The sequence below is a fragment of the Polyodon spathula genome, chromosome 5 (assembly GCF_017654505.1).
Source record: "Polyodon spathula isolate WHYD16114869_AA chromosome 5, ASM1765450v1, whole genome shotgun sequence".
NCBI lineage: Eukaryota > Metazoa > Chordata > Actinopteri > Acipenseriformes > Polyodontidae > Polyodon > Polyodon spathula.
In genome coordinates this window covers 29,014,278-29,027,149 of record NC_054538.1, presented here as the reverse complement: position 1 = coordinate 29,027,149, position 12,872 = coordinate 29,014,278, and the positions used below count along the sequence as shown (strand labels likewise).

General features: G+C 37.5%; 1 protein-coding gene across 9 annotated transcripts in view; it reads right to left on the bottom strand.

Annotated features, from left to right (window-relative positions):
* Positions 1–722: 722 nt before the first annotated feature.
* Positions 723–12,872, bottom strand: part of LOC121315805 (protein 4.1-like) — a 117,023-nt gene continuing 104,873 nt past the window's right edge. For all 9 annotated transcript variants that reach the window (XM_041250238.1, XM_041250242.1, XM_041250244.1 and 6 more), the window contains 3 exons: positions 12,060–12,140; positions 4,674–4,788; positions 723–1,463 (listed from right to left, as the gene is read on the bottom strand). In XM_041250238.1, coding sequence (XP_041106172.1) covers positions 4,681–4,788; positions 12,060–12,140 — 189 coding nt within the window. In that variant the 3' untranslated portion in view covers positions 723–1,463; positions 4,674–4,680. The remainder of the gene's footprint in view (positions 1,464–4,673; positions 4,789–12,059; positions 12,141–12,872) is intronic.

The window sequence follows — 12,872 nt, the reverse complement described above, 5'->3', positions numbered from 1 at the left end:
GTACAATGCAAGGAAGACTTTTTTTTTTGTTACAATCCACACAGTACCTCATTACATTTTTTTAAAAATGTTTCCCACAGTTTCATCCCTTTTTGCATTTATGGTCACTTTTAGTCTTATTTTGTGCTCCCAAAATGGTGAAACTGCTGTTATTGTTTTAAAAAGAGACTTGTGCTTGATGTTAATGATCAAAATGGAGTTTCCTGGTCTGTAAAGGATTGTTTCTATGCAACTGATGACAGCCTTGCTGCAGCATTCTTGTTTTGGACATCTTCGTAATGTTCAGATTAAAAGTAAAAAAAAAATAATAATAATAATTAAAATCTGTAGTAATTCTAGTAAATCGTACTGTAATTTTAAGGTGTAGCCTTAGAAGGGGGGGGGGGGGGGGGGGGGGGGGTTACAAAATGTACACAAACAAAACTGCAAAACAGAATAAACAAATTTTTATTTGAACAGTGTTACAGGGGTGGAAAAAAACACAAACAAAAAAACACAACACTTCTTTCAAGCTGCAAAAAAAATCGAATTTTATCCCTCTGCTATACACAGGGGGGTCACAAACAAACTGACACAGTCACTGGGTTTCAGCAAGGTATTTCTTCTTTTAAAGATTGCTAAGCAAAAGGAAGCTGTCTTCATTAGCTACAGGACAGGACCAAAGATTGGTGAAATTGATTTTTTTCTAAATTTTGTTTTAATTAAAAACAAACAAACAAATAAACAAACAAAAAAAACTTTTATTTATATGCTCGAGTAACAGCAAAATCAAATTACACGTTAAGACAAAGCGTTTAAGATAGCAAAAATATTCTACAAATATAATTCAGATTAGTGATGTTAGAAAGTTATGGAAACGCAAGTTGTTTTTGTTTTTTTTTTTAATTTTTAAAGCTGCTTCAAATTGAAAACTTAAAGTAGGAGGTAGATAAATACACCTCCCTAACATAGCTTGACTGCATACAAGAGTGTTCATGACACAGCGTGTCTACGAAATCAGGTCCCGTTAAAATGTACCCAATTAGATTATTTTACCATTAATTTGTTTGATATAAGTTTATACAGAGTAAATAATAAATCCAATTGATTTTCAAGTTATACATTTTTTTTAGATGATCGATTTAATCTAAAGATAAGCCTTCTGTACATAACAGAAATGTATCCAATGTGACTGCTACTTACAATAACTCTATATTGTAAACTCTACTTGTTTTTAATAATGGTAAACAATTTAGCAACAGCACTAATTATAAAATGAAACAAAAAAGGTAGGAATGTTAAGTGGTTTTCTTTAAAATAGGAACTGTGCAAAGCACAGACAGAATAGTGAGTTTATCTTGCCTTCTCGAAGATATCTTCTAAAATTCTTCAGGGTACAGTAGCTGACCCGTTGCTCCACTTTGAAGATGCTTAGAAATATTCTCAAACTGAGGGACAACTTCCATGGGGTACCATTTTTAGTTCTAAAAAAAAAATAAAAAAAAATTAGGGAACTCACCCCTGCTCCTCCGTCAACTTTTTTGCAATATTTTAACATAATCCAGTATTTGAACTTCAGTATTCAATATACAAAAATACTGAAGTTCAAAATGATGTGGGGGTCCTTTCAATTGATCTTAATGTTTGTGGATCTGAATACTGAATACCACCACCCTTTAAATGGCTTATAGGGCCTTCCCAGCACTAAAGAGTGACTTGCACTGGCAGATTTTAGCTCTCATTGACTGTACAGTATTTGGATCCACTGCTATTTAGATCAATTGAGCAGACCCCGTAACATCCTGCCATATGGGATTGTACTGTTTCTTTTGACAAACATTATGTCTTGTCTCTTCATATACATTCCATAGTTCACTTTTAAACACCTCAGTGTTTTCCTTATTTCAATAAGTAACATCAGGCTGTGTACTGATATAGTGTACTCCACTGTACAATGTTCAATAAATAAGGTGCAATATAAAAAAAAAATTGCAAAACTGCAGAAAATCAGACAGGGGGAAAATATTTTTCATGGCACTGTATATTGGAATGAATAGATGACATCCCTTTATGAAGGTTATGAAAGGTCAGTGTTAATCATGCTAGTATCTGCCTAGTTACTTTTATTCAATAGACTGTTAAAACCGCATACAAACTTAGAATTAGAGGACAGATTTTCCAAGTCCCATGCAAGTCAAGTCTTGCTCTTCATTGAGCTGTGTACAGGTATGCTTCAAATAACAGGACAGAATACCCAGCGCTTCAGTTTGTTACCCTTCTTCCCAGAAATCAAACACCTTACCCATCATTTACAAAGGCTAACCACAAAAAAACACATGCTTGAGATGCAGACTTCCTGTAAACTATCTCCAGAAGTTTAAACTCACTGCAGTCAAGTGCAAAAGTGATTATAATTATATCTCTTGTTTTAATAATCTATAGCTCAGACAATGGTTCATTTCAATGGACACACTTTAATTTTGCAGATCTATAATTTGTTCCTGCCAGGGCTACATGTTGCTAATGACTATTTTATCTACATTACTGTAATACTATTATTTTGATTCAATGTATGTGTGACACAAATAAGCAAATGAATATGGAAAAATAAAACAAGAACTCATGAAAAACATGCTCCGGTATCACTCATTAAACACTTTTGAAAGGGAAGTCGAATTTGTTCAGAATATGAATACGCACTGATCAATAAAATGAAAAACAAATAAAACTAAAAACAGCAATGAAAGTGGGTAAGTCGGTAAAGACTTAGGATTGGGATACAGAAACACAATGCTCAATATAGTATAAAGAAAAATATCACTCAACATTATGTACACATTTTTTAAAAGCAGGTGAAAACGAAGATTTTAGTCTGAATTGTGCTTTCCAGGCTCATAGAGTTCAAAAAAATGTGAAAAACCACAAAGAAAGCGATTTCTAATTTTCTATGAAAGATATAATTTAAGTAGAGATTCAGCTTTATAATAAAACAACACATTATTACATAATTAACACATTATTACACATTTAAAATGAAAAATAACATGCAAAAACTAATTTCATACTTTGACAAAAAAGTATTTGGGCACCCTTACATTAGTATTGTGTGTGCCCACCCTTTTCTTTCTTTACAGCTTCCAGTCTTTTTTTGTATTTCGAAACTAGTTCCTGGCATCTTTCTGGAGATATTTTTGCCCATTCTTCAACACATACAGCTTTGAGTTGTGCAATGACTTTGGTTTCTTTTTTTAAATAGCACCCTTCAAATCAATCCACAACGTCTTGATTGGATTCAAGTCTTGGAACTGAGGTGGCCAATCCATAACTGTAACCTTCCTTTCCCTCAGAAATCCTTTTGTAGACTTTGCAGAATGCTTAGGATCATTATCCACTGAGAAACAAATGAGAGTGCAACATTTCTTGGTATTTTGCAGCACTCATTGATCCTTCTACAACAAAGATTGTCAGTGCCCAAGGCAAAAAAAGAAGCCCATACCACCACACAACCTCCACCATGTTTAACACTGGGCATGATTAACTTTTCTTTAAATTCTTCTCCTCTCTTCCTTCAAACACATTGTTGCTTTCTTGGTGAAAAAAAGTTATATTTTAGATTTGTCTGACCATAACATTTGGTTGAAGAAATCATCAGGCTTCTTCAAGTATTCAATGGAAAACTCGCAATCGCTTTCTTTTGTGCATTGCTTTTAACAAAGGTTTGCATCTTGGTTTTTGCACATTCATATGAAATATTTTGATTGCCCAAAAACTTTTATCAAAGTATGAAATTAGTTTTTGCATGTCATACTTAATTTTATGTATCTAATGCAATAATTTGTTGTTTTATTATAAAGCTGAATTAACTGCCCAAATACTTTTGTCTGTGACAAAATATATATTACGACAACATATTATGTCGACAACATATTAGGTACCAAACGCTACTTGCATGCTGCATTAAGTTTGGCACTATTGGCCATCCGTAAAATGTTGCCGGTGCCGAATTTAGCATTATTTTGAGATATGCACATGCGTCAGCGTTTCATTGAATTTTGTCAGTGTGATTACTTACGCCGTGGTTTAAATGTGAACTTTGGGTATTATCAGCTTAAAAATGAATTAATTCCAGAATGGCTAGAAAATGAACAACCCCATAGTCTGTGCAATGAAGTATGGAAATATAAGATAAATATAAGATAAAGATAACAAGACCTTGTTTTTCTCTGTGGATATTATGAAGCAAAGCATCACTAAGTTAAATGAAGTTAGTGCTTTTCATATGTAAATATCTGTTAACATATACATATATATATAATATAGATATATATAGATATATAGCAATTGCGCGTTAATATTTTTTTGTGTTTTGGAAGACTGATATAATCGATATCGAAATGTATGCACAATATCGATAACATTTTCATATTGTTGCCCACCACTACTATATACACACATGTATTTTTAGAACTCCTGCAAACTATGAAAAAAAAACTGTGAACAAAAAATCTTATTAATTTACGTATTTTAAGATATAGTAGTTTAAAACAGTTTTACAGTTTAAGAAGCATGAAAAAAAAAATTAAAGAGAGATTCCTATTGGCTTGTATTTTCAGAATGGCAGAAGCATGCCAGAAAGAGGCAGAGGTAACGAGGGAGCCCCTCTATAGCCCACTGCGGAAAATGCATTCCCTTACCTTGCAGTCAATCCTCCCCATCCTCAGCAAGTTCAGTCTCTTTATGTACCACCACCCTGGTCACGGACATATCAGGGTGCTGCTCTTTGGCTTCCTTAATTGCTTGGGCCAAGGCCTACCCAAAATTATAAAAGAAAAAAAGAAAGAAAAGGATGATGCCATAAAAATAAAACAAAAAGAAAAAATAGAACAAAACAAAACAAAACAAAAAAATCAGCAATGTTGAGAATGTGTTTGAGAATCTTGTCTATATGCCTTATGTTTGTGGAATGTTTTTTTTTTTTTTTTTTTAATAAACATTGTAATTGTTGTACAGTATGAAACCAATGGAAAAATTCTGGTAGCAATACAATAGTTCTTTTGGGATTTAGATGAAATTCCCCATCTCCCACAACAACTAAAAAGACAACTCAATCTATGTCTTGAGATATTCAACAACTCAAGACATATAAATATTCAAGCTATTTTAATAACTGATCATACACAGTTTATGAATATCAGCTTAGAGCTTAATTTTAAGAACTAGTTTGCCATTTTTTTGTTGTTTAGGCTAGATTGTGATTATGAAAGACTGGGTCTGCCAACATTTTTTATGAAAAAGAAAAGAGGCTTTTATATTTTAAAGTAATTGCTGCCTTCAATGCCTGCTTGAATGTTACGAATTGAGGGCTAAATGACATTTCTCTCACTGCATCAATTTTGCAATTTGTTTTAAAACTATTCATTTTTAAAAGTCTCTTCTTGTAAGCACAGACAGGCACTTAATGAAGGTGCTGGAGTGAAGAAAATTGAATTCCTAATTTGAGTATTTTTTTTTTTTAAACTATCAGGAGCATATCTATTTTGAAAGGTGAAGGGACCGCTAATGACTTGTTGCTACAGGTTTTTGGTCACCAGTTTTAATTAAACCACTGCTAATATACTGTACACTTGCAATTTTAGGGCAGTTTAGACATAATAAGTCCATCACAAATCACAACAGAACCAGATTACCCCTTACAGAACTGTGTTAGTCTTCCTTGTGTCTAAACTGCTCTTTCACTTCCAATTTGATCATTTAACAGGGTCAAAACTTCAGGTTATTTCATAACCCTGGTTCCCTGGAATAGAAATGTAACCATTACCTGATGGGATATAATCTCTTATAGCCCAAATTACATGAGCACTTATAGCAAAGCTGCTCCTTTAAGAACCCTGTATACGTCAGACGTCGTCTCTCGGGAGATAAATACCAGTGATGCATATGGCTCAGCGCCATTTTCTTGGAGTAATGCAGCGACCTCGAAGGGTAATGGTTACATTTCTATTTCAGTGAACTAGGGTTATGATAATAACCTAAAGTTCCCTTTCAAATATGAAATGTAACCATTACCTAATGGGATACAATACCCAAGCAGTCGCAAGTGAAGGACTTGCAGCACTGGCAGATGTACTTGCCCATGGCACACAGTACTGTGAGGGAGAACCCTCATGCAGTGTATATGTAGGGCTCCTGATTTTCCATTCTTGGAAATGGCAAATTCTATTTTTCAAAATGACCATATTTAACTCTTTTTTTTTTTTTTTAAATTTAAGTCCTTGAGACACTGTAGTTTTTAGGACAAATATTTCTTAAAGAAGTCCACTCGTAACAATGCACTGTAGCTCAGTCAAGAAATAAAGGGGTTTTGAAAAAACAGCTTATTGCTGGCATTACAATATACAGACTAATCGAACACTTCTGGTCCCAAAACCAGGGTTCTGCTGATCTACTACCTTTTCTAGTAGGTCAGGTTGGCTACATCGTATGCAATCCTGAACGTCTGCATTCCACCTCGACATCCACCGTTTAGATAGGGCTTGTCCGTGGAACTTAGAACCGAATCAAGTAAACATCTGCTCAGATTGCCGCCAACTCTGGGTGCGGTGGAAGCGACAGCAAGTGGGAGAAGTACAGCGTGGAAAAGTACAGAGCAGTTTCGAAGCAGAAAGGAGAAATTGCATCTTGAATTGCTTTAATCAGAAAACAGAGGACACTGGGGAAACACAGCCGCGTGTGTTTTTCTGATAACAAACAAGCTGAAACTCGGAGCAGCTGATTCAAATTCAGCGCCGTTTTGAGACACGGGCGAGGGGAGGAGCCGACAGCACAGCAGAACAACGCAGTTAAACGAGGCAGTCTTCCCAGCGACAGCGAGTGGAAGCGACAGCAAGTGGGAGAAGTACAGCGTGGAAAAGTACAGAGCAGTTTCGAAGCAGTTTGAAAGCAGGTTGACGGCTGCAGAAGAAACTAAACTTCAAAAAAAAACAAAAACCCTCAACATGGTCTTCAAGCCAGTAATCTGTGACACCTGCTTGATGTGGGAAATCCGAGAAAACCCAGCGGAGCTAAACCAAGTGTGCGTAAAGTGCCGCGCGATCCAGGATTTGCATAAACTAGTAAGCATGCTAGAAATGGAGCTGGAAGAAGTGAGACAGCAACAAGATCTTGAGGAACTGGCACACCCACAATTCATGGAAGTCTGCATCACCCCTAACAGACTGAAAGCCACCAGGGAGATAGAAGGTCAGAACAGCTGGGTTCAGGTAGGCAGAAGCAGGGAAAAAAAGAAACTTCGTCAAACACAACCACCAGAAATCAAAACAACCAACAGATTTGAGTCACTTCAGAATTGTGATGAGCAGAACCAACAACAAGAGAATGAAAGGAACAACATCCAGGACCCTATTGACAGTGGTGACCAGACAGCAAAAAGAAGGGAGGTCATGATTGTTGGGGACTCCATATTGAGAAACACAGCAAGTTCAGTTCGCAGTTTGGACCCCCTTACTACAACAGTGTGCTGCCTTCCGGGAGCCTCGGTCAAGCACATCACTGAAAACGTGGACAGGCTCCTAGAACGAACAGGAGACGACCCGGTAGTAGTCGTCCACATCGGTACAAACAACATTGGAAGAGACAGACCAAAATCCCTGCAAAACAAATTCAGAGAGCTAGGAAGGAAATTAAAAGAGAAAACCAAAACTGTGGTATTTTCTGGTATACTACCCGCACCTTGCAAAGGACCATATGGACAGCTGGAAATAATAAATCAAAACCAATGGTTGAAGACGTGGTGCACACGGGAAGGCTTCACCTATCTTGATCATTGGACCACTTTCTACAACGAGGACTATCTGTATAGACGGGATGGACTGCATTTAAATAACAAGGGAACTAGTCTACTTGGAGAAAAGATCCTCGAGCAGGTTCGGAAGCATTTAAACTAGAAAGGAAGGGGGGAGAAATCAACAAAAAAACAGAAGGGAGACCGCATCAAAACAAGAACAACAACTCAGGTAAGACAACCATTAAATGTATTTATCTAAATGCTAGAAGTATCAGAAACAAAATTCTAGAACTTGAAGCTACTGCACTAACAGGTAACTATGATGTGATAGGTGTTACAGAAACTTGGTTGTCTGAGAGTGATGGGGACGAATATAATATTTGTGGGTATACACTGTATAGGAAAGACAGGCAGGACAGAAGAGGAGGAGGGGTAGCGCTATACATAAGAAACAGTCTTGAAGCCCAGGTGTTAAACCTGGACAAAGAAAATAAAACCGAATCAATATGGGTCAGAATAACAGACAAAAATTCAAAAGGCATAATAATAGGAGCATGCTATAGACCGCCAGATTCAGACGGTGAGCACAATAATCTGTTATACAATGACATTAGAAATGTGTGTAGCAAAGGAGAAGCCATACTAATGGGGGATTTCAACTTCCCCCAAATAAAATGGGAAAACCCGGTGGGTAGCGCGAAGGACGAAATAGAAATGGTGGAAATGACAAATGACTGCTTCCTAACACAATTTGTGAAGGCACCGACTAGAGGGGAGGCATGCCTTGATTTAGTCTTTTCAAATAACGAAGACAGAATAACTAAAACAGAGGTCAGAGAACCACTGGCAAACTCAGACCACAACATGGTCTCATTTGAAGTGTTTTTTAAATCCCCAAAAGTAAAGACTAAAGCTAAGGTTTACAATTTTAGAAAAGCAAACTATGAAGGCATGAAACAGAGACTAACAGAAGTAGATTGGAGTAAAATAGAGAAAACACCCACAGAAGAAGGATGGTTGTTCTTCAAAAACGTAGTACTAGAGGCGCAAAACAATTATATCCCTAAAGTAGACAAATCTAAATGTAAAACTAAATTGCCAAAATGGTTTAATAGATCAATTAAAAAAAATATTCAGCAAAAAAAGGCACTTTACAGAGCATTAAAAAAGGACAAAAAAGAAAGTACACAGAAAGAGTACACAGAACTGCAAATGCAAGTCAAAAAGGAAGTTAGAAAGGCCAAGAGAGAAATAGAAATGAACATTGCTAAGGGAGCTAAAACCAATTCCAAAATGTTTTTTCCAATATTACAACAGCAAGAGAACATTCAAAGAGGAGATTAAATGTTTAAGAGATACAAATGGCAAAATCGTAGAGGAAGAAAAAAAAAATAGCAAATATGTTAAATGATTACTTTTCACAAGTTTTTACAAAGGAAGATACTGACAACATGCCCCACATGTCATCCAGTTCCTATCCAGTTTTAAATAACTTTAGCATAACTGAGGCAGAAGTGTTAAAGGGACTAGGAGCTCTTAAAATAAACAAATCCCCTGGGCCAGATGAGATCCTCCCAGTAGTACTCAAAGAACTGAAAGAATTAATTTGGCTAACCAAGATCATGCAGCAGTCTCTTGACACAGGGGTGGTACCGACAGACTGGAAAATTGCAAACGTAATACCGATCCACAAAAAGGGAAACAAAACTGAACCAGGTAACTTTTGACTTCTATTATATGCAAACTTATGGAAACTATAATAAGATCCAAATGGAAAATTACCTATATGGTAACAGAGTACTGGGAGACAGTCAACATGGTTTTAGGAAAGGGAGATCGTGCCTAACTAACTTGCTTGATTTTTTTGAGGATGCAACATCGATAATGGATAATTGCAAAGCATATGATATGGTTTATTTAGATTTCCAGAAAGCTTTTGACAAAGTCCCGCACAAAAGATTAATTCTCAAACTGAACGCAGTTGGGATTCAAGGAAACACATGTACATGGATTAGGGAGTGGTTAACATGTAGAAAACAGAAAGTACTGATTAGAGGAAAAACCTCAGAATGGAGTGTGGTAACCAGCGGTGTACCACAGGGATCAGTATTAGGTCCTCTGCTATTCCTAATCTACATTAATGATTTAGATTCTGGTATAGTAAGCAAACTTGTTAAATTTGCAGACGACACAAAAGTAGGAGGAGTGGCAAACACTGTTGCAGCAGCAAAGGTCATTCAAAATGATCTAGACAAGATTCAGAACTGGGCAGATACATGGCAAATGACATTTAATAGAGAAAAGTGTAAGGTACTGCACGCAGGAAATAAAAATGTACATTATAAATATCATATGATATTGAAATTGGAGAAGGAATCTATGAAAAAGACCTAGGAGACATTGTTGACTCAGAAAATGTCTTCATCTAAGCAATGTGGGGAAGCTATACCTGCTAACAAGATACTCGGATACATTGTGAAAAGTGTTGAATTTAAATCAAGGGAAGTAATGTTAAAACTGTACAATGCACTTGTGTCTTGAATATTGTCAGGTTCTGGTCACCTCGCTATAAAAAAAGATATTGCTGCTCTGAAAGAGTGCAGAAGAGCGACCAGAATTATTCCGGGCTTAAAAGGCATGTCATATGCAGACAGGCTAAAAGAATTGAATCTGTTCAGTCTTGAACAAAGAAGACTACGTGGCGACCTAATTCAAGCATTCAAAATTCTAAAAGGTATTGACAGTGTCGACCCAAGGGACTTTTTGCCTAAAAAAAGAAACAAGGACCAGGGGTCACAAATGGAGTTTAGAAAAAGGGGCATTCAGAACAGAAAATAGGAGACACTTTTTTACACAGAGAATTGTGAGGGTCTGGAATCAACTCCCCAGTAATGTTGTTGAAGCTGACACCCTGGGATCCTTCAAGAAGCTGCTTGATGAGATTTTGGGATCAATAAGCTACTAACAACCAAACGAGCAAGATGGGCCGAATGGCCTCCTCTCGTTTGTAAACTTTCTTATGTTCTTCTTATGTTCTAACTGGACAGAATGTATGGAACTTTCTCTTCCTGTCAGACTGGAAAAGAGGTGGATGGAAGGCCTCCAGTTCAACTGATTGGTTGATATAGAAAGCAGAAATGCTTTTAGGGAGTAAAGAAGTATTAGCGCAGTGAGTAACCTTAGTTTTGGCCCCATCAAAAATCAGCTTGGCTGAATGAAGAGGCTTGTAAGCGCGTCCAGCACTAGAGTGAGCCTCCAACGAGGGACAGGGTCCTTTCTAGGGAGTCTTAACCTCCGAGTACCCCTTAAAAAACTGTCCCAGCAGGAAGCGTGCTCCTGGCGAGACCGAATCAATTTAAATAAGGCAAGCTGAAATAGCTACCAGGTAGACCTTAAGCAAGGAGGGAGATTTCCCTTCATCAAAAAGGTCCTGCAAAATTGCAGTATATCTGCCATGGGACAAGTTGTGGGGTCCAGTGTACATCTATACCGAGAGAGTGACCACTCTCCATTAAGGAATACCAGTGGGGACAATGTGTGGACTCCTGGGTTGCACAGAGATGCACCTTCACACACCAGAACTTCTCCCAGCTGAGGTTCACAACCTCTGGGTGAAGTGTCAATCCAAACTGTGCGGGCCATATCTCGAGAGAAGGTTCGCCGTCCAGTTCCTCACCCCCGGCAGATGAACTGCTTTTACTGAAAACAGGTGTTCGTGGGCCCATAGCAAAAGCTTCTGAGCAACACGATTGAGACCGGAATACCGAAGACCCTCATGGTGGTTGATATAAGCCACCACTGTGGTGTTGTCTATGGCTCAACACACGTCTCTCTTGTATATCCCTGCTGATATCCCAGATGAACTGCCCGCAGCTCCAAAGCATTTAGCCAAGACCCTCCCATGGGGGTTTCCACACACCTGCAACCCCTGGCCATTCCAGACAGCCCTACAACCTAGATTGGAAGCTTCTGTGGTCACCACCTCTCTTTGTGACATTGCCCAGAAGTGGGGAGCTAGAGAGAGGCCAAATGGCAAGACCTGGAACTCATATGCCGTTCCCTGAAATGCGAACCACAGGTACTTCCTGTGCTCTGGTTTTATCGGGATGTGGAAATTGGCGACTTGATTGACCTGATTGGCTGCAACAGCTGTTGCATTGTCAACATTTTGATTGGTAGTTTACCAAAATACAATTAAAGTTGGCCAGCCATGCAGAGAAAGAACTGGCTGAATACATTTTTGTATTGATAACAGCTCACATGAAGACCAGAAAATGAAAAATGTATGGTTACATACCTGATCATGGTCAATATCTGCATCACCAGTGATAATAATGCGCTTCTCAATCCTTGTCTCAGAAAGTCCACCTTTTACTGACTGTTAACCAAAAATAAAACAAACAAAAACAACAAGTCTGGCAAATGTAATGATCTTACACTTCCATCCTAAAATGCACGTTTTTATAATCGTAGTTAGTGAATTTAAAGATCTGTTGTATTTTATATAAATCAATTAGACCTCAATCGAGAATATACTGTATGCAGAGCTCCCTCAATGTCTTATGAGGGAAAAAAATCCATGACAGGAATTCTGTTATTTCAGGACATTAATTTAGTCAGCTCTGCAGACAATGGTTGCTCAGGCAAGATTATTTAATACAAACTTTACGAAGATCACGTTGTATGAAAATCACTATTGTTTTACAAATGAAAGATGGTTACTGGTTCAACTACAAAACCAAAAAAATTTATAAAGTCTCAACTGTCTCTTTTGGGAAATCTGATACCCATAGTTTATACTGAAACACTGTTTTGTTTTCTTTTAAGCATGTTTCTCTGTCTCATTTTCATTAATGATGCTTGACAGTAGATATGGGGTACTTTTTACATCTCTCCAGACTTTCTCCAAGTGACCAAATAGCTTGATTGTTGTTTCCTCACGCCGCAAAACCTTAGCGCAGAACTCATATCCGTCATTCAAATGCTGTTTAAGAGATTGTCCTTGTGACGTTTTCCTAAGAGTGGCTTTTTCCTTGGCCTGCAACCATTGAGACCTTTAGCATGCAATACTTGACCTATGGTTGAAATGAAAACCCCAAGTCCCACTTGC